Source organism: Alligator mississippiensis, chromosome 4 (genome assembly GCF_030867095.1).
Source record: "Alligator mississippiensis isolate rAllMis1 chromosome 4, rAllMis1, whole genome shotgun sequence".
NCBI classification, from domain to species: Eukaryota; Metazoa; Chordata; order Crocodylia; family Alligatoridae; genus Alligator; species Alligator mississippiensis.
Genome location: NC_081827.1, coordinates 49,928,785 through 49,953,376, shown reverse-complemented (window position 1 = coordinate 49,953,376; position 24,592 = coordinate 49,928,785). Strand labels below are relative to the sequence as shown.

Below are 24,592 nucleotides of genomic sequence, written 5' to 3'. Positions count from 1 at the left end.
GCTATCATCACCTCCTTTGACAACATCTTGGAAAAAAGGCATTACTAAAGATTGTACGTTGTGAATCCCACTATTATACAGGCACTTCCCTGCTGCCAAGACTTAGCTTCCTAAACTCCTGGGAAAGGCAATGTTTCACACTTCAGTATTAATTAAACCTATTAATTAGGCTAAGCAGCTCCCCCTTGCTTGTGCTACCTCTTGTCAAGCCTCTCCTGAGGAGCCTTACTCTTCCAGACATTGTATAAGGAGCTCAAAAAGTTAGGTGTTATAATGTTGAGGATTGCGAAGTTAGGTGTTATAACGTCTAGATCCTTTCATGGAATCAGTCCTAAGCTATTTTGAAGTTGGTGTAAAACACCAGTAAATCAAAATATCTGTTTATACCCACTTTGTACTTTTCTAAAATGACTATGCTACACACTACACTACAGAGGATTAGGAGCAAGCTTCAGTTCTTAGGACCTTGTTACACCTTACTTTGTGAGCTGCACAAATGTTGATCAATGTTAATTCTAGCTTGAGTTTGGAGCAGTCACACTTCAGGCCAGCAGGGGCCTGAAGGACCAAAAGGTAAAAATCCCCTCCCCCTCCCATTCTGGGTGCCTCTCTGCCCCCTGGACCCCAGGATCCCTGCCTCCCCCTAGTCCCTTGGGGGTCATCCCTGCCCCCCTGCTCTACTTACTTGCGACTGTCACCATTGTCTGACCCAGGGGTGCAAGCAGGGAAGGGTTAACCTGCCTACTCAGCCCAGGCTGCTCATCTCCTGGCTGAGTTCAGCTCAGAAAGCTGCAGCAGAGGTGGTGGCAGGTAGGCCAAAATCTCTGAATCAAACAAATCTTTTCCATATTGATTTGGAGAGCTTCAAATCAATTCAGACCTTTTTATTAGTTTCCTGATTCAATTCAAATTTAGAGTTTCAGCTGCCAAAGTCAGGCCAAATCTCCTCTGGATCGAACCAGCACCTGAAGTTTCGCACAGCTCTAGTGGCAGCCAGGAAGACAGGTTAACCCTTACCTGCCTGGTCCTCTGGGACAGACAATGCGGGCAGCCACTAGTAAGTGGGGGCAGGAAGGGGAAAGGAGGCAGTAGTCCCAATCTGGTCTAGTGGCGGACAAAGGGCAGGTGAGGTATTTTACATTACTAACATGTAGCTTACAGTGGCCACACCTTAGTGTAAAATGAGCTGGGTAACACAGATCAGAGATAATCCTGCCTTGGAGTGTCATAACTTTGAGCCAGCTAATGAGTGCTTAAAACTAATTTCAGGTGTTAATGTTTGGACAATCCAAGTATTTAGAGTCCCAGGAGCTGCCCAAAATTACCATGTAACAAGGCCCTTAGAGATCTGATTTCTACTGTGACTGTGGGTAAGTTATTTAACCTCTTTGAGTGTCAGTTTCTCCTCTTGTAAAACTAGGATAAATATATTTATTTATTGTTGAAAAAAATCAAATGAAATACATGCCTGTAAAGTGCTATGTAAATACAAATTATTATTACACTGCTAGTGAGAAAGCTAGGAAAGGAAGTCTGGAAGTCAAAGGTCCTATCCCTTCTTCTTCTAAAATCTAGGTGATCTTCCAGAGTGGTTCTACCTTCCTTCTCCAGAAATTATGAGCTATGATTTTAAACTTCTTTAGAAATTTAGGTTAATTGTTAAAGTTCTCTCAGTATTTGAAGTTGCTTTAGACCAGGGATGTTACACTCATGTAGTTCTGGGAGTTGTATGAGGGTTTCTGGGCTGGTGTGTGGGTTGAATTGGGCCATGGCACAGCCAGCATACAGGGCCAGTCCAGTGGGATGCCAACAGCAGCACCATCCTCGTGTCAACCCCTGCACTGCAGGCAGTATGTGTCAGCCCCACTCCAAAGCTTATACTCCAGGCAGAATGAGGGCCAGACCCAGCACTGTGGGTGTTGCATGTAGCACAAGGATCTGGCACAGGACACGCACTGCATGCAGCAGCCCAGTGGACCAGTCATGTTCAGTGGCTCCAACAGAACCCGATCCAGACTGGCCCCAGAGTCAACACGCAGAGCCAGTCTGGCAGGAGTGCTGCATGCAGCATGTGCTCCATGCTGGTTACATGCTCATAACACCAGGTCCAGCCCACAGACAAGACCAGCTCCACATACCACATGAGGTATGTGGAGTCAGTCCAAGACCCATGGGTTGGATCATACAGCTTCATGGGCCAGATCCATCCATCAGGCCATGTTTGACATACCTGCTTTAGACAAACAAACAAAAACAAATAACCAAATAACCTAACAGCAAATTCTAACACTTACATGCTTTCCGTTATTTACTTTAATGTAGCACCACTAAACCTGATAGACTGTATAATACTCTCCAAAAATATAAATACTTAACCTCAGTTTAGGTGCATAGACAGACAAGTAAATATTTATGAATGCCTAAGTACTTTGTACATAGCAAATACACTCTCCTATATAAAAACACATCTATAATGAAATCTATCCACTTCTGAAATGTAGCCAGCCCTAAAGAAAAAATAGCTCTTTCCTTAGCAAATAGTTAAGGCACAGCCAGTGACAGTGTGGTACTGGAATTGAATAATACTATAATTAAAAGTGCAAGAAGAATTAAAGAAAAAAAGAATGTAATTAACCAAGTTAGCATTTGGCAAGGACACTGGGGTTAACAGTCTTGCTTTTATAAAAAGTGTCATGGGATCTTTAATGACTGTATAAGAGCGTTGGTTTTACATCTCATCTCATCAGTAGTCATTTGTACACAGGCTTCAATCCTGCAAGGGGTTCAGCTCTCCAAAACTGCTCAACCCATATTTAAATTCAAATAACTGAGCAAGCCTCTGGCTTGAGTTCTGCATTGCCTTGCAAGATAGAATCCATAGCATATAGCATTCCCTGAATTTCTCCTATTCTTTTCCCCCCACATGCGGAAGTTTGCGATACTTGATTAAATTCGAAAGGTATGGCTATAGACATGATCAGGGTTGCTACTACAGCTGATAGTTGTCAGCAGTGATCACACCAAATAGCTTCTTTTCTATGGAAAATACTAACATGTTATGACAAATCAAAGAACCATGAAAAATAGTGCTAAGTGACCTCAGGAAGTTATCTAGTCCAACCCCTACTCAAGGCAAGGTCATTCCTGTCTCAACCATTCCAGGTAAGGGTTTGTCTAACTTGCTCTTAAAAACTTCCAAAGATAGAGATTCCACAACTTCTTTAGGTATTTTCCAATATTTAACCACCCTCAAAATTAGAAAGTTTTTCCTAATATCTAATATAAATTTCCCTTTTTGTAATTTAAAACCATTACTCCTTGTCCTGTTCCCTGCAGCCACAGAGAACAGTCTGTCATCATTTTCTTCATAACCACCCTTCATGTATTCTTCTCTCCTCCGGACTAAATAATCTCAGTTACTCCAACCTTCTCTTGTAAATCATGTTTCCTATTTAAGCTTTCCACGCCCCTAATTATCATATCATTCAGTCTGCTCCTGTTCTAGCTTGTATTAATCTTTCTAAAAATGGACAACCATAATTGTACATTCTGTTTTAGAATAGGTCTCACCAGGGTATTGTATACTGGAATAATACTTCACTATCTCAAACAGAAATACTTTGCCTGATACATCCGAAGACCTCAATTGCCTTTTTTCAGAGTCTTATCACATTGGTGCCACATTGTCATCCTGTGATCACTAATACATCCAGGCCTTTCTCCTCCTTTGTCATTTCTAGACAATAAGTCCCCCTCTTAATGCTAGAAGAACTACCAGCCTGCAGTTCCTGAATGGAGGTTCTTGCACTTTACAATATTAAATTTCATTCCATTTTCATTCTATCTGTTCTCAAAGTCACTGAATAGTTTTGAGATAATATTTTGCTCCTCCTCTATACTGACAATGCCTCCCAATTTCATGTCATCACTAAATGTCATCAGCAAATTTCTACTTGTTGTGCCATGGTCAGTAATGAAAATATAGAAGAATACTGAACTCAGGACCAGTCCTTGAGGAACTCTCTTTATAACCTCCTCAAGCCAAATAGCCCATTGACATCTACCCCTTAGCTAAATCCTTACCCACAGAGTTCTGGATGAATTATTTTACCCTTTCATAATCTGTATTCCTCTTTTTTTATCAATGTTAAACTATTTATCTCTGTAATTAAGTTAAAATCAGTCAGTTCAGAATAATTTTAGGATTAGTTGGGGAGAGGCACTAAAATAGTGAACAGCCATCGCTGTTTTGCTAGATCTCCAAAAAGTATGTTGTCATGCATTAAGATCATTGGAAAATATATACATATCTTAAGAGCAGAAGCCATTGTGCATATGCACCTACTAGTAACAGCTACACTGAGCTGACCTACTAATATGAGTGCACAGTGCTACTAAATAGATGCAATAAGAAATTTCATTTGTACTTGATAAAAATTAGTACTTGTTGCAATTACATTCAGATTAATTCATTCATATATGAGTAAGTTGTCCAATCTTTCATTTACATTTACTGCCTATGTAAAACCCACATATTAATATCAGACTCTAATCTATAGTTTAATTTTGCAAAATAGTTTGTAAAGTGAGACTAGCCTTTCTATACTAGCTGAGAAAAACATGTTACCACCATTATATTTACATACTAAACGTATGAAATGTAATTATAAATTACAAAACTTAAGGACAACAAAAAGTCCTTCTTCAGGTATATAGGGAGCAAAAGGAAGGCACAGGGTAGCATAGGACCCCTACAGGACAAACTAAGGCTATTAGTGACTGGGGGGTGGGAGAGAGACAAAGCTGAGCTCTTCAATGAGTTCTCTGCATCTGTATTCCTAGACACAGACCAAGACAAATCCCCTAATTGGATCATAGACAGACACAGGAGGGACACCAGCCCACCAACTGTTAGCACAGACTTGGTGAAGGAGCACTTGAAGGGGCTGGATGTGTTCAAATCAGCGGGACCAAATGAACTTCATCCAAGGGTGCTGAAGGAATTAGCCAGTGTCACAGCAGAGCCGCTGGCACAGCGGTTTGAGCACTCATGGTGCTCCGGTCAGGTCCTAGAGGACTGGAAAAGGACCAATGTGGTCCCTATTTTCAAGAAGGGAAAGAGGGAAGAACTGGGAAACTATAGGCCAATTAGTCTCACCTCTATCCTTGGGAAAACTTTGGAAATAATCATTAAGGATCACATTTATGGGAGCCCAGCAGGGGAAATAATGCTGAAAGGAAATCAGCACGGATTCATTGCAGGTAGATCCTGCCTGACTAACCTTGTTTCTTTTTATCACTGAGTTACAAAATGCTTAGACTCAGGAATCGAGGTAGATGTCATCTACCTAGACTTTAAGAAGGCATTCGATATGGTATCTCATTCTGTTCTCATAAATAAACTGACAGGCTGTGATGTAGATGATTACAGAGTCAGGTGGGTGGCAAATTGGCTTAGGGGTCACACCCAGAGAGTGGTGGTGGACAGGTCGATATTGACCTGGAAAGATGTGGGAAGTGGAGTCCCACAAAGTTCGGTCCTGGGACCGGTGCTATTCAATGTCTTCATCAGTGGCTTGGACGAGGGCATGGAGAGCACCCTGTCCAAGTTTGCAGATGATATCAAATTATGGGGCAAAGCTAACACACCAGAGAGTAGGAAGCGGATCCAGGTGGATCTGAACAGGTTGCAAAAATGGGCAGAATAAAATAGGATACAGTTCAACAAAGACAAGTACAAAGTGCTACACCTGGCAAAAAGAACCACTAACACACGTACAGGCTGGGGGTGACCTTCTCAGCAGCACAGCAGTAGAAAGGGATCTCCGAGTCATAGTTGACACCAAGATGACCATGAGTTGTCAATGTGACGAAGTGATCAACAAAGCTAACTTCACTTTATCATGCATTAGCAGATGCATGACAAGCAGGTCCAGGGAGATGATGATTCCCCTCTATGAGGCACTGGTCAGGCTGCAGTTGGAGTACTGCTTCCAGTTTTGGGCACTGCACTTCAAGAGGGATGCGCTCATATGGTCAGAGGCCTGCAGGCCTCCCTATGAGGAGAGACTGAGGGACCTAGAACTCTTCAGCCTTCGCAAAAGAAGGCTGAGAGGTGATCTTGTGGCTGCCTACAAATTAATCAGGGGAAGGCAACAGGGAATAGGAGATGCTCTATTTACTAGGACACCCCCTGAAGTAACTGGGAACAATGGCCACAAATTGACAGAGAGCAGATTTAGGTTAGACATTAAAAAGAACTTCTTCACAGTAAGGGTTGCCAGAATCTTGAATGGGCTTCCAAGGGAGGTGGTGCTCTCCCCTACCCTGGGGGTCTTCAAGAGGAGACTGGACAAGCACCTAGGTGGGGTCATCTGACCCCAGCACTCTTTCCTGCCCAGGGCAGGGGGTCAGACTCAATGACCTACTGAGGTCCCTTTAGACCCTAATATCTATGAATCTAAGAAAATCTTGGCCAGGCTTTGTAAGGCTTATGATAGCATCAGCTACACCTCTGAAAAAGGCGTCTAATATTGGAACCAAGTTGAGCTAGAGTGGTGAAGCCCTGGCTGTCAGGGGACCTGGAGGCTTAGCCTGCCAGCCTAGACCTGCTCTGCTGTGGCTCAGGTTGCTGAGGAGGGTCTGGCTGGGGTACAAGTATGCTACAGTTGGGCTAAATGGCAGGCAGCCCTACACTGTAGCACTCTCATGCCCCAGCCAGCCCTGGCTCCCATCTACACATGGGTTGCAGCCCACTAAACTCCACTGTAGGATAATATTTGTGTTGGGCAGTACTATCCTACCCCAGAGTTAATTAGTTTACTGAGGCCTAGTCGCGCCATGTGTATAGACGGTGACACTTTACTGCAGTGCTAATTAGCCAACTACATAGTAAAATGCATGTGTAGATGCCTCCAATAATACCTAAGATACTACAGACTACCTTTTTTTTATTGAGGGGAAAATAGGATCAGTTCAAATACTTCTCAGTCTTTCTTTTTGTGGTAGCTGCTTAGAAAACTGAAAGAAACAGTAGATGGGAAGGATAGGTTTGTGATTCAGCACTGGAGCAGAGCTTGGGAGATATGTTCAGCTCTTGGTTTAGTCAGAGATTTGCTGTGTCATGAGGGAAAGTTGTTAACCTCTCTCCATGAAAATGACAGTGGATGCTTCTACATGAGACGCTTACTGTGCATTAGCCTAATAACACTGCACAGGAGCGAGACGGTTAAAACACTGTGCAGTAGGCTATTAGCACAGTTTACTAGGCTAATAAACATTAAGCATCACAAAATATCTGTGTGCCGGCACTACTGTGCAGTAACTCTAGTTAGTTTGTACTTTATTAAGCAAGTACTAAACTAAATGAGCGGTATCTAAGGCACATTAATGAACATGTAGTGTGCACCCACTGAGTGATAATTTTTCTGCAAGGTCTATATAGATGACGGGTGGGAAGAACTGGGACCACAGAGGGAGTTTTGATGAGTTGTTGCAGGCCAAGTCAGCACCCTCCCCACCACAACAACTCACCAAAACACCCTATGGGTCTGTGGGCAGGTAGAGAACAGTGTTCAGAAGTGAAACAGGCTGGCAAGGCCAGGATCATGGGGCAGGGTTGCGAGGCAGCCCCCTGCCCTGTTGGGAGGGGTGTGGGGAAGGGTCAAGTAGGGCATGTGTTCATGTGTGGGGGTGGCTGCCTAGGTACTAGGGTCCCAGGAGCCAGCTCAGGGTGAGAGGAGGGGGCAGGGGGCATGTTCATCACTCACCCAGGTGTTGCAGTCTACAGCTAACCCCATGCACTCTGCATGAGGCCAAGCCCTGACTGCTTCCACCCGAGGCAGATCATACTGTACACCAGCCCTCACCTGCTGGCCCAGCCAGCGCACACATTTTTCAGCAGGCAGAATGGGTGGAAGGCAGCAGAGAGCTGGAGCCGGAGCCAGAGTCTCACATGCTGGGGCAGGAGCTGTCCAGCTGAAGCTCCTGGCTGCCTTCCATCTACTCTGGCTGCCTGTGCCAGGCAGGCAGGATCGGTGGAAGGCAGCCAAGATTTGGGGCCAGAACCCTGCATGCTGGGCAGGAGCCACTTGGCTGAAGCTTCCTCCAAGCCAAGAGTGGCACAGCAAAAGCAGAAGGAGCTGTTGCAGGAGGTGAGGGGAGCAAAGCAGCACCCAGGATTTTGCAGCTGCACCAGGAGCAGCTCCCCCACTAGAAGCTATGCATGCTGGCCAGAGCCAGGTCAGTGCGTGCGGGCTGCCCCAGGCTAGGCTCAGCCACGTGTGGAGCACCACAGGAGTAGCTGCAGCCAGATACAATCAACTGGCAGGCTGAATCCAGCCTGTGGGCTGCATTTTGCTAACCCCTAATTTAGAGACTGTCTGGGGCAAGAGCTGTATCTTACTATATGTTGTTATAATGCCTAGCACATTAGAATACAGCTGAAGATTGTAGATGCTGATGTAATTGGCCTATGAAACACTTGCTTATATTAGGAAATAAATCAGAAATAAATACATGTAACAAACAACAAATTATAGCAGTTCCCTTTGCTATTTTTCTTGGAATAAAGAAAACTAGCAAATATACCAAGTTTCAGGTCTCTAATCTTGTACCCAGGACAAATTGCAGCACCTTCTATATTTATCTTTAACCTGATTCATAATCATATGATGCTCAACAAAGTACCTAATGTTCAGATATATTATAATATATTATATATAATGTATGAAAACTGGCTCATTTTTTATCTTTGAATAATGATCTTCAAGCTGGTTCATTATTCACAACTGAAAAATGAACTGGGTCCAGATTCACACTTACACACACACACACAGCATATTCCTGGAAAAGTGTGTGGGGGGGGAGGGGGAATTTAGCCAAGTGCAGGGTAGGAAGTAGAAAAGCAATGGAAATTTACTGTAGGCTCAAACTCTTTCTAGAGAGCTGTGTTTTGAGGTGCAAACGTTTAATTATGTGCTTTTTGAATGTTTCTATACATTATGAGCGCCAAGATAAAAGCAAAAGCAAACTGATCCAACAATATCCAACTGACAAAATCTATCCCATTCACCTCATGGTGCAGAAGCCTAAAGTGCGCAATTTAAATTGGACCATCATTAGCTATTTTACTACTGCTCATGTTAATAGTAATATTTAATTAATGAACAAATGCAGTGGTTTCAACCTTTTGGCCCTGTGGGCCAAATTAGAGGCACGGGCCTGGTCTGCAGGTCAGACTGGACCCCACCTGCAGGGATTGGGTCCCAAGGTCCTGTGCTGCCCCAACCTAGCCCCGTTTGCTAAAATTTGGCCCCCAGGGCCTTACACCACCTCTGTCCAACACATCAGGCCAAGGTCAGGCTCCAGAGCCCCATGCCGCCCCTGACTGGCTCCACCACCAGCATTAAGCCCTGTACTATGCTTCATGCCCAATCTAGTGTGCAGGACCATGGCCTCCAGGGGTCCCTATGAACCCATAGAGAGCCTTGCAGGCTAGAGGACATGGTGCCAGGAGCCAGATCTGGCCCAAGGGGGGGGAGGCAGAGGAAAAGAGGGGTTGAGCACCCCTGAATTAATGCACGGTCCCAAACAGTTCCTTGTAATTCCACATATCAAACCATTCAAATTTTTCCCTGAACAAATGCATGTTTGTTTTGTCAGCACAAAAACCTGACATATGAAAAGTGGAAAAGGTGGGGAAAGAATAAAATTGACTTTATATTAAAATATTAATATAGGCATCCTCTGTTAGATACACATTCTTACATATTTTTAATCTCACAGTAATATTTGCTTCTATACAAGACCTTATATTGCACTAACCACAGTAATATCTCAGTTCCTGCCAGTAAAATATTAAGTGATGTCTGTCATATGATTTATTCTCTCTTTTTCATTCCTCTGCTTTGTTTGGGTCAAGTTTCTTTTTTGTTGCTGTTGAATTTAAATGTGCACACTCCTACATATTTATATTAAAGAAGGCAAGGTCAAAGAAATGCACCTTGCACTTGAAGAAGAAACTTGTAAGTCTTATTTACAGTCCATAATTCCTTTGGGAATTCATGCCATACCCATTAACTGGCTTCTAAGAAAGCTTGTTTCTTGCACAGATAAGTTTTATCCTCATGGAAAAAAAAATCTATTGCATCAGAAGAGCAGAACTAATCATGGCTACCTTCATTTTGGAGCTGGTGGTGATCTTTTAGATATGCTGGTACCAAGCCATTGACATTTGAAGGTCAGGGGAACCTTTTTAAGTAGATCACCTTTGGCATTTAAAAGCAACCCAAGACCCAATGTGCACCGCCACCACCATCCCCCCCACCCAGCAGGTAACTCTGTGGGGTGGGAAGGCGGGTGCAGATCGAGGCAGAGGGAAAAAAAATTATTTGGGGGCACATCTCCCCGGCAGGTAAGTACCATCTGGCTGGGACCCCACTCAACTTACCCCTCGTCTGTCTCTGTCACAGCGTTCCCTCTAAGCTGTGTGGTGTATGCTTAGAGGGAACGCTGCTCTGCAGCACTGTCCCTCACCATAGGGGCCTCAATCTAGCCCCCGCCTCTTCCCACCCCCATGGACTGACCTGCTGGGCTGGGGCACGTGGACACTCAGCCCCCACCCCAGCCTTGGATCTACCCCAAGAGGCTCTAAGATTTAGTGCAAAAGGCTCGGAGATCTACTGGTTGGTGACCACTGATTTAGACTGACCTCCCTCTGTAACAGTGCTTATATTTCAACTAACTACCCCTGTATTACTTTTGGCAAGATATAAGACTTTGAACTACCCAAATTTTACTAAAACTAAATAAAGATATTATATTGCGGTTGTAGAGATTAGAGATGATGAAGGTATGGATAATTTATGTATATGTCATCTTCCTGAACGGGATTGTATTCCCTTGTCAATCAGAAATAAAAGAAAACATTACAAATTCCACTATCTGAGAAGTTCTCAGTGAGGAATTCAGACTTGCTGAATTTCAGACTGAATTGACCAATTGTGATGCATACCTTGAAACCAAAGGAGACCATACTATGGCAAACGTTTCAAAATGCTTTCCTCTGCTCAGCAGCATAACCTCTGTCCTGTTCAGATACTGCTTCAAACAGCTGTTGTTCATCCTTGGACTATCTTGATGCCATTAGCGGGGAAAGAAGATGTATATAGGGTGAAGGAGATATAGAACTATACATTGTCTGTACATTGCTGCTATTTGAGTCCATATTGCTTGCATGTTTACAGTGACTGCACTGACTACAGTGAAGGTGTTCAGCAGAACTGGAGAGGGATCTGTGTGTTCTATTACTATTCTTTAACAATGTTCCTCCAGGAAAGACTTAAAATATTTAAGTGCATTCACCTGGGCTCTTGCCAGTTCCTCAGTTGGGATGGTAAATTACCAATAGTGAGGTTATCAAGATATTGGTTTAAACATCAATTTCCAGAATTCTTACATAAATAACTATTGGCACTTTTCCTCAAAGATCATGACTTGATAGGATGGTATAAACATTCTTAAAGTAAAAGGAGTGAGCAAGTTAGGAGAATTAGATCCTATTCTAAAGAATCCTGTCTGCTATCTCTACACAAAATTTTTTCAGGTACAGGGTGAATTGTTGTATCCTACCTCTCCCAAGGGTGTATGTACCCTATCCACCTCTAGTATACAAGGGGCTACTCTGAATGCAGAAGATACATCACATGCCTCATCATGCTACACAGTGGGGTACTCATGTCATATAAAGGTGGATTTGTGACTAGACTACAATCGCTGTAGGTGCTGTATTGTCCTATCCTGCTGTTCCATGATACAGAGTTGGTGTATGAGAACCATTCCATATCCATGCTCTCAACGCAATCCCCATATAGAGGGTTTATCTGATGCAGAGTCCTGTGCCTCCGCAACCATGATTGAGTTCACCCATAGACTCCTGCTGCAAACTGGGGAGATGAAAAGCTGCTGAAAACTCATAAGAGATGAAAAGCTTGTAATCAAAATTCATTTGAAGTTCTATGACAATCAGAACTCAATGTCTTCTCTGATTTGAGGAGATGTCTGTGCTTGCTATGGTAAACAGCTCTGGGGAACTTAATTTAACATCCTGCATTGTTAGTGCTCTGCCTTTTAGAGAGGTAACTTCTAGTCTAGAATTAGTTTTAGGATTAATAGTTCAAGAGTCCACACACACACACACACACACACACACACACACACACACGCTATGTATTTTTAAATTCAGATTATTGAAGAACGACAAGGAAAATATTTGCTCACCAGTTTTATTTTTGAAGCGTCTACAATTTCCACAATAGTTAAAGTTTGTTCTTTCTCCTTCATGTTTTCTTTTTTTGTTAAACCTGCAAGCAATATCAGGGAGTGCTATGTTGAAGCGTATGTACCAGGGTGAACTTTGATTCTTCCTTGGACTTTAAGACTAATCCGGTATAGAATGTGATTGACAAAGCATTTTCATTGTTGTTATGCACTTTTCAAGTGACCAAGCTAAGCAAAGGATCTGTTAATATTTACTCTGGCCCTTTCTGCAGAATGGTTTTGAACTCTAGCAGTTGACAAAAATTGCTAGATGACACCAATGTTTACTGATTAAAAACAACCATACTATATGCAGAACAGGGCTGCCTATATTAGCTGTATTATATGCACCCCCAAATGACTATCTCCTTTTATTTCATGATGAAATAATCATCGTACTTATTAAGTAAAGTACTTTGAGGAATATCCTACCTGGATTTTTTTTGTATGGTTTCTGGGAATGGTAATTTTTGTAATCTGTCCAAATACCAAATGGTAGCTATCACTATTTGACAAATAATTAATACAAATACAAATTATTAATGCCATGATGAGAAACTGTGACCTCAAAGACCTTGCAATAGCAATAAGATTTTGCAGACAGATCGCATGGTGCTTTCATCAATAAATAGAGTCTCCATAGAATCAAATGCAGGGTTCAACAGATATAATGAGAAGTTTCTATCCACTGCAGTTAACAGAATGATAGAAATTAGAGTTAGAAAAGACCTATCAGGTCATCCAGTCCATACCGATACCACAGCAAGATTGCTCCCAACAGGACATTCTGACTGCTTGCAGATTGTAAATGTTCCAAGGCCTAGACTTGATTGAACTACTGGACAACTGAGAATTTGCTCAGTAAGGTATTTATCTGCTTACTGGGCTGAACAGCTAAACTATATCCTTCCTTCTAGTAGTGTCAGACCTCTGAAGAGTGCAGCTACCTTCCTCATTAGCAGGGTGAAGCAATTCCTGCAGGCCCCTGAAAAGGCGTTCCATTGCAACATGCTAACACAACTCTGCACGGCTTTATTCTGCTAAGCTGCAGGGATGGCTTCTTGTTTATTCTGGTGCCTCAGGAAGAATGCAAGAGATTTTTCAGGCTTCAGTTTCTTGATATTTCCTTCTATTTTCTGGAAAAACAACTGCCCTTTGAGACTCCCAGCCACTTTTTACTCTTTGTGACTAGTAGCGTGACTCTTCTATTTGCCTCCGTCATTCCCACCATTGCCTATTGGAACCTCAAAGACAGTATCATAAAAGCAATGTTTGCACCCTAGGCAAACTCTGCAAGAAAGTGGGGGGAGGGTGGCACAGTTCAGAGGGCCAGCAGTGCAAGTGTCAGTCAGCTAAAACTAAGGCAGCCCGATCAGCTGTGGCTATAAAGAAATGTTATGAAACTACAGCAGGACGATCAGTCCAAGCTCCTATTCAGTATACAAAGCCAAAGTTACCTCTCAGATCTAATATGGCACTGAAGTATGAGGTTATGCCACTAGGAATGATGTAGACATACCTCAGAACATGTTCCTTAGGGCTCTTCCTCCCTCAACTCCTGAATCTTTTCTGATATTAGAGATGGGAATGGATTCTATTTTAACTAATATTATTATTAGAAAGGCAGGATTTTGGTTTAAAATGCTGCCCCTTTTACAATCTCATCTGCTTAAATTATGCTACCTAGAAGATATTAATAATCCCCCTCCTCTCCCATCACCATGGTTAGCTTTTCTTTCCCATGTTTTTACACTATCTTTCTCCCCCTTAGAAAAGGTTCGGGTTTTCCAGAGGATACGAGATATTGCCAGGCAGAGTGATTTTGCAGTGGCTAGGGCTACTTGCATTGTCCCTTTATATACTCTTTGGAAATTAGATGAGTGGAGAAGGCGGGGGGGGGGGGGGGGGGGGGGGGGAAGAAAGGTATTTACAGTTGGATCTCAATAATAAATGGTGATCCTCTTTGACTAGACAGACTCAGGACTGAACAGATGCCCACAGCTGTTTTGGCTGGACATAGATTTTCCATTCCAAGGGCTAAAAGATGTTGCCCAGTCTGTCTAGGAGTTTTGGAAGATATTATCCACTATGTATTAGAATGTACTTTATATAATGACATAAAGAGAACCTATTTATTACCGCACTTGCAGAAATTGATACATTTCTCAAACAGAGAGAAATTAATCTGGCTTTTACAGTCAACAGATCCAAATGTAGTAAATTGTCTCACAATTTTCACTTACAAGGCTAAGGTGATTCAAGTTAAATATCCTTTATTACTGATATGAGCAATACATTCTAACATTAGACTTGATTTTCTTGTCTCAATTGTGGATCTATGTACAACATTATAGATTCATGTCTTGATTTACTACTATATTTATATTAGTCATGTTTTTATGTTGGTGGGCTCTATTTTTTGTATAATATTTGTAGTTTGGTTACTTTGTTCAAACTTATTTATATTATGGGTGTATGTGTTTTACGTCGTCTTTGGGAGCATGGCATTTAGCCAGAATCCTTAATAATAAATTGAATCAACTTGAATTAGTATATAAATGAATATGGACAGAATGTTAATTTAAGCAAGATCCCTAGTAACACGTTAATGGTTGTATGGAAATGGAATTGCAGTACCATAGGGTCATTCCATCTTGCAACATTAAGCCCATGTGTACCAGGCTGTCTTGAGCTTTCAAATGTATGCACTCTCCTATCACGCTCCAGCTGCTTTATAGGATTGGAAAGGTATTCTTTGTGGGTTTTGTTGCTCCTTACTCTACATCTCTATATGTATGCCTATGAAGGCTTTTGACCATGAGGCCTGAAAAACCTGCCAATCTGTAGGATCATGGCTTTTCTCTTATCTCAGGACTTCCTTTGTAGCTTTCCCCTGGAGAGCATAATTTGATGGTTTGCAGCTTCAGTTAACCGTATGTTCTAAAGAGATATTTTAATGAAAACAAGTATTGTTTCTATTTACCATGATAGAACATCATTCAATGTTTAAAGGTTTAGTAATTTAAAAGAGGTAGGCCCCAAAGTGTCTACTATCAGTATAAGTGACTAGGATCCAATAAACTAATTACGTTAAAATTGTAACTGATATCAAATTTTGCTTACAATTTTAATCAAAGAAACTCAGGCCTTTCCTGAGCTTCAAGCAAATTTCATAGACTTCTAAAAATAGCATTTCTATTTAATTATTTTTTTTTAATCTAATTTAGCCTAGAGCACAAACACCATGAGAGAGAGTACTCTTTCAATATATCAAACAAGAGCCAAAACAGGACTGATAGTCATTGGGCAAATTCATAATTAGAAAAAAATTGCCTAACAAAGAATGCAGTGCTTATGACAGCCTAGAATCTCTGAGGTGCTGTGAACTGCAAAATGTCCACAATCCACAATGGCTTCCATTGCAATTTAGAGCTCCCCAAGTTAGCACTGATGGAATAATTCACAGCATTCTGTGGTTTTAATCTGTTTTTCTGTGAATGAATAATTTTGGCAAATATCTGGTAGATTTATGAAAAGAACCTGTTTTCAAAGCTGTTTTGGTTAGCTTTGTTTATGTCCCCAGGACTGTTTCTGTTCCCTAACTGCATGTGCACAGTTCTTAAAAATCACATATACTAATTTAAGATGCACTCCTATCAATATTATATATATATATATATCTCTCTCTATATATATCTATATATATAGAGAGAGATATATATATATATATAATTCACTGTTTCTAGGAAACGTTCTTGCTAGTAAACTGACTAGAACACACATGCAAATGTACACTAAGACAAATCAATTAAAAATTACAAATGAATATACAAATATATAAAGACAATTTTTGCCATCTCTATTCAGCAATACAACTGATAAAAGATAGTTGCAATTTTTTTCCATTAAGAAAATAGTTCTCTCTCTTATTCTTCCTTGAGTTATTCTATTTAAATGTTTTTTACATGAGCACACCTGACTTCATAGTCTGGTAAATTTTGGCACTTGCATCGGATGTGGGAAAGCCAGGTTGAAGTAACTACCCTGTCTGATTCAACATAGATTTGACCCTGGGTCTCTCACAGCCCAAGGGAATACCCTAATTACCCGGCTGTTGGCTGTTCTATAGTTTCTTCACGACCAATTGTAAAAGGTCTCATTTTCCCTTTTGAAAAGAACAGAAATTTTGAAACTTGACATTTGGTTTCTTATCCAAATAATCAATTCAATAATTCTTTTAATGTAAGTTTTAGATATAACAGCATGAAGCAGATTATTAAAAAGCTGTTTATCATCAGTAGCTAGACACAGATCATCTCAGGTTTTGTAGTTACTTCTGATTAAAAGTATTGGCAAAATAGTGGTATTTCATCTGTCACTCTGTAATAAATATTGAAAATTATAAGCCCTTTTCATGGAACTCAGTGTTATTCTTTCCAATCTACAATGCGTTCCCTAGAGTCTTGAAAACATACACATGTATTAACAACACAAACTACCTTTCTTAACCTTAACAGTTAAGGTCACATTGTGGTATGTAATAAAAACCTGAAAAGCATGGAAATTAGGGATGTAAAAGGTTAAACGGTAATTATATTTATACTGTCTAACGTTTACTATTTACCTCCCAGCTCAGTGCTGCCTGCTGGCAGGGGAGTGGCTCTGGCAGGGGCTGCCTCGGAGGCAGTGCAGATCTGGGCTATAGCATCATGCAGCTGCTCCGAGGGAGGTAACTAGTGGTTACCTGAAGGAACAGAGCTGGGCAAAGTTGTGCAGCAGAGCTGTTGGGCTTAAATAAGAGTAAATGCAGTGGTGGGGCTGCCATTGGGTGCCTCAGGGGCAGGTTGCATGGAGCCCAGCACCCTCCCCCTACCATAGCACCCACAGGAGCTCCCACCTGCCATGACAGCTTCACTGCACCCAGGTGGTGCCTCTAGGCCTGCAAGTACCTGGAGCCCCAGGTGGTGCCCACCTCCTGCCTGCCTAACCCCCAGGCTGTAGCAGCTGCCACTCAGCAAGGACCCACAGTGGCTCTCCCAGCCCAAAGGCATGTGACAGATGGATTTGCCATGTAGGATTGCACCCACGAGATCCACCTGTGGTCTGAACGCCCTCTGTTAGGAGCCATGGCACCAAGGCAAGTCTTCAGCTGAGTGGGAGGAGTGCAGCACCAGCCCAGCTGCTGGCTGCATCCAGACAGGGAAGGGACTGTGTTGCTCCTTTAAAACACCCTTAAAGACAACTAGGCCTAACCTCAGTAAAACCCAGATAAGATGCTTTAGGGTAGCTATACCAGTTTTTAAGACTGTAAGAGAGGGGGAAAGCATTCCTGTTTTTACATCTCTGATTTTATTAATTCATGACTGTAATTAATTAATTAAGGGTAGATTTTGAACCTCTGAGTAATTATTCACATGAGCAGTTTCATCGAATTCACTGTACTGATTTAATGTGTCTACTTAAGTGGAGCATGCGCACATTCAACTAAGACAAATATTAGCTTATGAGTACACACAATGGACAGCAGTACAAATTCCCCATCCTTACTCCCCATTCACTAAGGAGAGATTAGAAACACAAATGCTCTGTAGATTAGATCCCATGAAGCAGGATCTTGGAATCATTATTGATGCCAAAATGAACATGGGCCGGCAGTGTGGGGGCGCAGTCAGGAAGGCCGACCGTACCTTGTCATGCATCCACAGATGCATCTCAAGCAGGTCCAAGGAGGTGATCTTCCCCATCTATATGCCAGTGGTCAGGCCGCAGTTGGAGTACTGCATCCAGTTCTAGACGCTGCACTTCAGGAGGGATGTGACAACTTGGAGCGGGTCCAGAGGAGGGCCACTCGCATGATCAGGGGCCAGCAGGGCAGGCCCTATGAGTAGAGGCTAAGGGACCTGAACCTGTTCAGCCTCCACAAGAGAAGGCTGAGGGGGGATCTAGTGGCCTGTTACAAACTAGTCAGAAGGGACCAGCAGGCACTGGGGGAGTCCCTGTTCCCCCCAAGCACTACCAAGAGTGACTAGAAATAACGGTCACAAGCTGGCAGAGGGTAGATTCAGACTAGACATTAGAAGGCACTATTCACTGTCAGGGCAGCTAGGATCTGGAACCAACTTCCAAACTAAGTGGTGCTGGCTCCTACCCTGGGGGTCTTTAAGAGGAGGTTAGACGAACACCTTGCTGGGGTCATTTGACCCCAGTACTTTTTCCTGCCATGGCGGGGGTCGGACTTGATGATCTGCTCAGGTCCCTTCCGACCCTACCAACTATGAAACTGAAACTATGAAGCAAAGATTTTTCTGAAAATATTAGTCTTATATTGTAGTAGGAAGGAAAATGAAGTTGAGGTCTAGCACAGTGTTGGAGTGAATATAATCCACAAAGAGAAAGAAACCAAAAATAATGCCAAAGAAGCACAAACTCAAAGTTTGTCTCTAAAAGTACTTCAGTAAATCCCAGCAGCCATAATGAAGTATAAGGAGCTATGTCCATAGTTATTTAGGCTAGGGACAGACATTACACATAAACTGGCTGAAATGATCAGAAACTGGTTTAAACCAGTAACAGAACAGATGTTCAATGCACATAAACCAGTTTGAAAATGGCTGAAACCGGTCTGAGATAAACCTGGTTGAATGTAGTATCAGACTTAATTAATTTGGCTCTGTGCCCGCCTCCGCTTGACCAGGCGCTCTCGGGCTGCTCTAGCCCGAGTGGCCATTCTCACTGGCCACGAGCTCACGAGAGGGCCCTGAGAGGTGCCTTGGGTGGTGACGGGAGGCCCCCTAACCTTGCCTGCCACGACTTTGAATGTAACCTCAGTGGTGGGGGGTCTCTGTTAATGCCGCCTCCCGGGGTCATCGCGCCTTCGGCGGGCACACACGGGGCTCCAACCTCCCCTACACCCCAGCCAATCGCCACCTGCTGCTGCTGATCTTCTAGTGGCCTTCCTCCGGCGGCCCCGCCGCTTTTCCGGTCCTGAATCTCCCAGTGGTCCTTATCCCAGGGATCCAAACTACCCAGGCTGAAAGCTGCCTAGGGGTCTCACCCCTCCTGGTTTCTCAGCTGCCCCTAGCCCGTATGGTCCCGAGGCCTCCACAACACTACAATCATGAGCTAGCCCCAAAAGAGAGCGAAATACTGAAACTAAATTCCAACTCCTATGTCACGCCTAGCCCAGGCTCTGACCCGGGTGCCTAAGCCCTGACCGATGAGCTCCCCCCTGGCTACCAGCCTGTCAGGAGGCTTAAGGCCACCGACTTCCCCGGGTGCCTATTCCCTGAGCTTGTGGCTCCCGCTCTCTGGGAGTCTTGTTCCTGGAATTCTCTCCCTCGCCGAGTCCACTGCCGGCTCCCCGCCGGCCTGCCTGTCACTTCTCTCGTGGGGTCCGCGCTCGATTGCCTCACTGGTTTCGCCACCCGCACTCCTGCTACGACCGTAGCCAGTTCCTCCTCCCATCGTGCTGCCGACGACGTCTTCTTTTTTGTGCGCGGCTCCTTTAAGAGCGCAGTCCTCGCTGCTGTAGCCACAGCTTTCTCTCCCAGCTCCTTTAACGCGGTGGCGCTCTCTGCCGCGGCTGGTGCTGCTATCACTGCCGCTCTCCCGGCAGCTGCTGCAGGTAGCGCCACTGCCTCGGCTGACCCCGTCGGGTTGGATACACGCGCCCTGCTGGCACGGGTCCCACTCTCAGGGTTCCCTGCGGGCTTCCCCCACCTCTCTCCTGGCCCCGCTTCCGGGGCCGCCTTTTATTTCTGCCGGGCGGCGTCTCCCGCCGGCGTCGCCCGGCCCAAGCTGGATATAAGCGCAGCTTACAAACCGCGCCGGCGGTCTCCCCGCGTGTTTGTCCCTGCTTGTTCCGGCCTCTGCGTGGGGTAAGTAAGTGGTTACTTCCCCCCCTGGTCCGGCCCCGGGGTTCCCTTCTAACCCCGGCGTCCCTGGGACACAACCCCCCCCTCAAGATGCCTTGGGGCGCTTCTTCAGACCCATTTCGGGTCGTACCCGTCAGGCTGGTCTGTCCATTTGGCTGGTCATCTCGGCTCCCGGTCTGGTCTTCCCCATCACACCTGGATAGGAAGTCCGCCACTGCATTATCCTTCTCCAGTCGGTGTACTATGCAAAACTTATAAGGTTGGAGTGCCAAGGCCCACCGTGTTATTCGGGCGTTATCGGTCTTGGCCGTGCTCAGCCACCTTAGCGGAGCATGATCCGTTACCAATTTGAATTCTCTGCCCATCAGGTAATACCTGAAGTGGTCTACCGCCCACCGTATGGCTAAGCATTCCCGTTCTATGGTGGAGTACCTTCTCTCCGCCGGCAGCAGCTTGCAACTGGCGTACACCACGGGCCTTTCACTGCCCCTGTCCTCCTGAGTTAAGACGGCCCCCAGCGCGGTCTCCGAGGCATCCGTCTGTAAAACGAAGGGTTTCCTGAAGTCAGGAGTGTGTATTACCATTTCCTCGCAGAGGGCTTGTTTCAGCTTTCTGAAACTCCGCGTCATCTCTTCCGTCCACCTGACTACCCCTGTTTTCCGCCCTCTGAGTGCCTCTGATAAAGGCGCAGACAATACTGAGAAGTGGGGTACAAACCGCCTATAATAATTGGTGAGCACCAGGAATGATCGAAGCTGGTGGCAGTTTTGCGGAGGCGTAAAACTGCGGATAATCTCCACTTTACCGGCTAACAGTCTGATCATGCCCCTGCCAACCAGAAACCCCAGGTATTTTGTTTCCTTCTGGGCCAGGGCACATTTTCGAGGGTTGGCTGTTAGCCCCGCCTGTCTCAATTCTGGATGGCTCGAAGGGCTCTTTTGTGCTGTACTCACGTCCGGGTATATATAATGATATCGTCTATATAGGCCGCGGCATACTTGGCATGTGGGGCCAGTATCCGATCCATCAGGCACTGAAACGTCGCGGCGGCACCATGTAACCCAAAGGGCATCCTGACAAACTCGTACAGCCCCCATGGGGTGCCAAATGCCGTCTTTGGCTGATCTTCTTTGGCCACCGGGATCTGCCAATACCCCTTTGCGAGGTCGAGGGTTGAGATATACTGGGCATCCCCTATTCTCTCAACCAGCTCTTCCACATGGGGCATCGGGAATGCGTCGAACGTTGCCAAGATATTCAATCGTCTATAGTCTACGCAAAGCCTCAATGACCCGTCAGGCTTACGCACTGGCACTAATGGACTCCTCCAGGGGCTTCTCAACAGCCGAATGACCCCTAACCTCATCATTGAGTCTACTTCTTTACAAATGGCTTCCAAGAGGTGGTGTGGGATGGGTCACCACCTTTCCCTTACTATTGCTCCGGGGGGGGGTCTTTATATCATGAAAGGTGTCCTGAACCCACCCGGGTTCCTCACGGAATACGTCCCAGAATTCCTCTGCCAAATTTTGGGCCTCTTGCCTTTGTATGGGGCCCACCTCCTCTCTGATCCAGACCAAGGGTCCCCCCTTGGTGGGCCTGGCTTCTCTCCCCAAACCCTGGGGTCCAAGGTCCTCGTTATCTGCTTCAGAAAAGGCCACCCACCCTTCGGGCTCCTTCCACTCTCGCAGGAGGTTCACGTGGTAGATTTGCTTTTCCCGATGGTGGCCGGGCCTATGGACCTCGTAATCTACCGGTCCAATTGGTCGGAGAATTTCGAATGGCTCCTGCCATTGGGTCAGGAGCTTACTGGTGGATGTTGGGAGCAACACCAGAACCCTTTGGCTGGGTTCAAATTCCCGTTCCCGAGTGCAGCTGTCATACCTCTCCTTCTGTCGGGCCTGGGCTTCCCTCATGTTTTCGTGAGCGAGGTCTTGGGCCACCTTAATCCTCTGCTGAAACTCTCTCTGGTATGTCTGCGGCTCTTGAGAGGAGCTTCCTTCCTGTTCCCAATCTTCTCTCAAGACCTGCAACAGGCCCCGTGGCCGGTGCCCTAACACCACTTCGAACGGCGAGAACTTCGTCGAGTCCTGAGGGGTGTCCCTTAGGGTAAACAATACTAGCGGGAGGAGGAGATCCCACTTTCGGGGGTCCCCCTGAATGCAGCGCCACAACACCTGTTTTATTGTCCCGTTAAGGCGCTCCACTAAGCTATTAGTCTGGGGGTGGTAGACTGAGGTGCGGAGTTGTTTTATTTGTAACGTTCGGCACACTGCTTTTAAGACTCCAGACATGAAATTCCTCCCCTGGTCTGTTAATATTTCATGCGGGATCCCCATCCTGGAGATCCATTTTACTAACTCCTCCGCAATATGCGGGGCAGTCACCGCTCGCAAGGGGATGGCCTCTGGGTACCGGGTGGCGTAATCCACGATCACCAATATATACTGGTGCCCTGAGCTACTACGGGGAAGAGGTCCGACGACATCTAGGGCTACCCGTGAGAATGGGGTGTCTATGACGGGCATAGGCTGGAGGGGTGCCCGTGCCGGATGCTCGGTTCTCGTCTTCTGGCACTCAGGGCAGGCTGCACACTGGCGGGCCACTTCCTCCCCCATCCTGGGCCAAAAGAACCACCAGCTTATCCTCGCAAGGGTCTTCTCCCGTCCAAGATGCCCTCCCGTGGGGCTCGCGCGTGCTAACCGCCAGATGGTTTGGCGGAATCGGGTGGGTACCACTAATTGGGAGCCTAAGGCCTCCCCCCGCCGCTCCCCTTGCACGCGGTAAAGGAGGTGGTTCCTTACCTCGAAGTAGGGAGGCCCTCCTGGCGGCGGTGCTGGGACGTCTTGGGGGCCCCGGGCGCGTTCCTGCAATTCCCGGATCTCTGGGTCCTCTGTCTGAGCCTCCCGAAACTGTAGACAGCTGGTGAAGTTGTTGAGATCTAGCTCGCTCGCCTCGTCCGCCGATTCCTCACCCTCCTGCGTTTCGCCCAGCCAACCTTCGCAGTCTTGGATCCTTCTACGGGCTACCTCGGTGTCCCTTACCCTGTCCAAGACATCGTACACGGGCGCCCAGTCTCGCCCTAATAACATCTCACACGCTAATCGCGGTATGACCCCTACTAGGAGTTCTCCTTGGTGTTCCATCACCCTGAGGCGAACCCACTGGCGCTCAACTAGTCGGGACTCCCCATGGAGACAAGCTATCCTCATGGGGCGGGCCCCCTGCCAGCCCTGTTGCCCTACCAGATCTGACCTCACCAGTGACTGGGCACACCCTGAATCCAGGGTCGTTTGCACAGGGCGACCCTCCACCCAGGCCTTCACGACTGGGCGACTCCAGGCTGCATTCTCTTCCCCGATCGCATAGCTACAGTCCATTGGTTCACCCAATTCTGGACCCCTCCATTTTTCGGTCAAGGTTCTCGACCTGTCGATAGGGATCCAGTGCTCCACCGCTTGGTTTGGGCATTCTCTAGAAAAATAGCCGTTACGCCCGCACCGGAAGCACACGGTTTCCCTGGTAGCCCCCTGACTCGGCGGCCTCCGGTGCTCTGGCTCTTTGGGGCTCCCCGGGGAGTACCCTGGGCTCCGTCTCTCTTGAAGATAGCTGGCCTCCGAGACCGTGAACGCCTCCGCCAGCTTTAGGGCTTCATCGCAGGTGCGTGGGGTGTGCTGCCGGACCCAACGTTGTGTCCGTTCTTCCAGGTCGTTTTGGAACTGTTCGAGCACAATTTCGTCTGCCAGGGCTTCTCGGTCCTGTCCGGCTGGGCTCACCCACTTATCTAGCAGGTCCCTCAATAGTTGTAATAACACTCTGGGTCGCCTCTCGTCAAACCCCTTTCTGGCCCGGAATAGGCGACAGTAGTGCTCCGGGTTTATTTCCAGCCTGTATAGGATGGCTTGCTTCGCTAGCTCGTAGTCCCAGGCATCCTCTCTTGAGAGGGCCCAATAAGCAGCCTGGGCCTTGCCGATGACTAGGGCTCCCAACTGGCTAGCCCAATAGCTCTGGTCAAGCCCCGTCATAAGGGCATGCCGCTCAAAGGCTTCGATGTAAGCTTCCGGGTCGTCATCTTTGGTCATTTTGGGCATCTTAAAGGAAGCTAGGCCATGTCGAAATCAATCTTGTTGCCTACCCATCATTTGTTGTTGGGAGTCCAGGATCTGAGCTAGAACCTGTAGGTTCTGCCCCAGGACATCGGCGGGGCCTGTAGCCGCGGGATGCATGTTGGCATATGGAGCCAAGTTGGGGTCCTCCATCTTCCTGGCCAACGCACCAGGTTGTGCCCGACTCCGCTCAACCAGGCGCTTTCGGGCTGCTCTGGCCCGAGTGGCCATTCTCACTGGCCACGAGCTCACGAGAGGGCCCCGGGAGGTGCCTCGGGTGGTGACGGGAGGCCC

General features: G+C 45.9%; 1 protein-coding gene across 2 annotated transcripts in view; it reads right to left on the bottom strand.

The window, feature by feature from the left end:
* TFEC (transcription factor EC) overlaps positions 1-24,592 on the bottom strand; it is an 86,207-nt gene that overhangs the window by 31,474 nt on the left and 30,141 nt on the right. Inside the window, exon 1 of one of the 2 annotated variants that reach the window (XM_019492244.2) lies at positions 12,280-12,424. The exons of the other annotated variant lie outside the window; for it this stretch is intronic. Coding sequence (XP_019347789.1) covers positions 12,280-12,342 — 63 coding nt within the window. The 5' untranslated portion in view covers positions 12,343-12,424. Of the gene's footprint in view, positions 1-12,279; positions 12,425-24,592 lie in introns of those variants that run through there. 2 annotated transcript variants of the gene reach the window in all.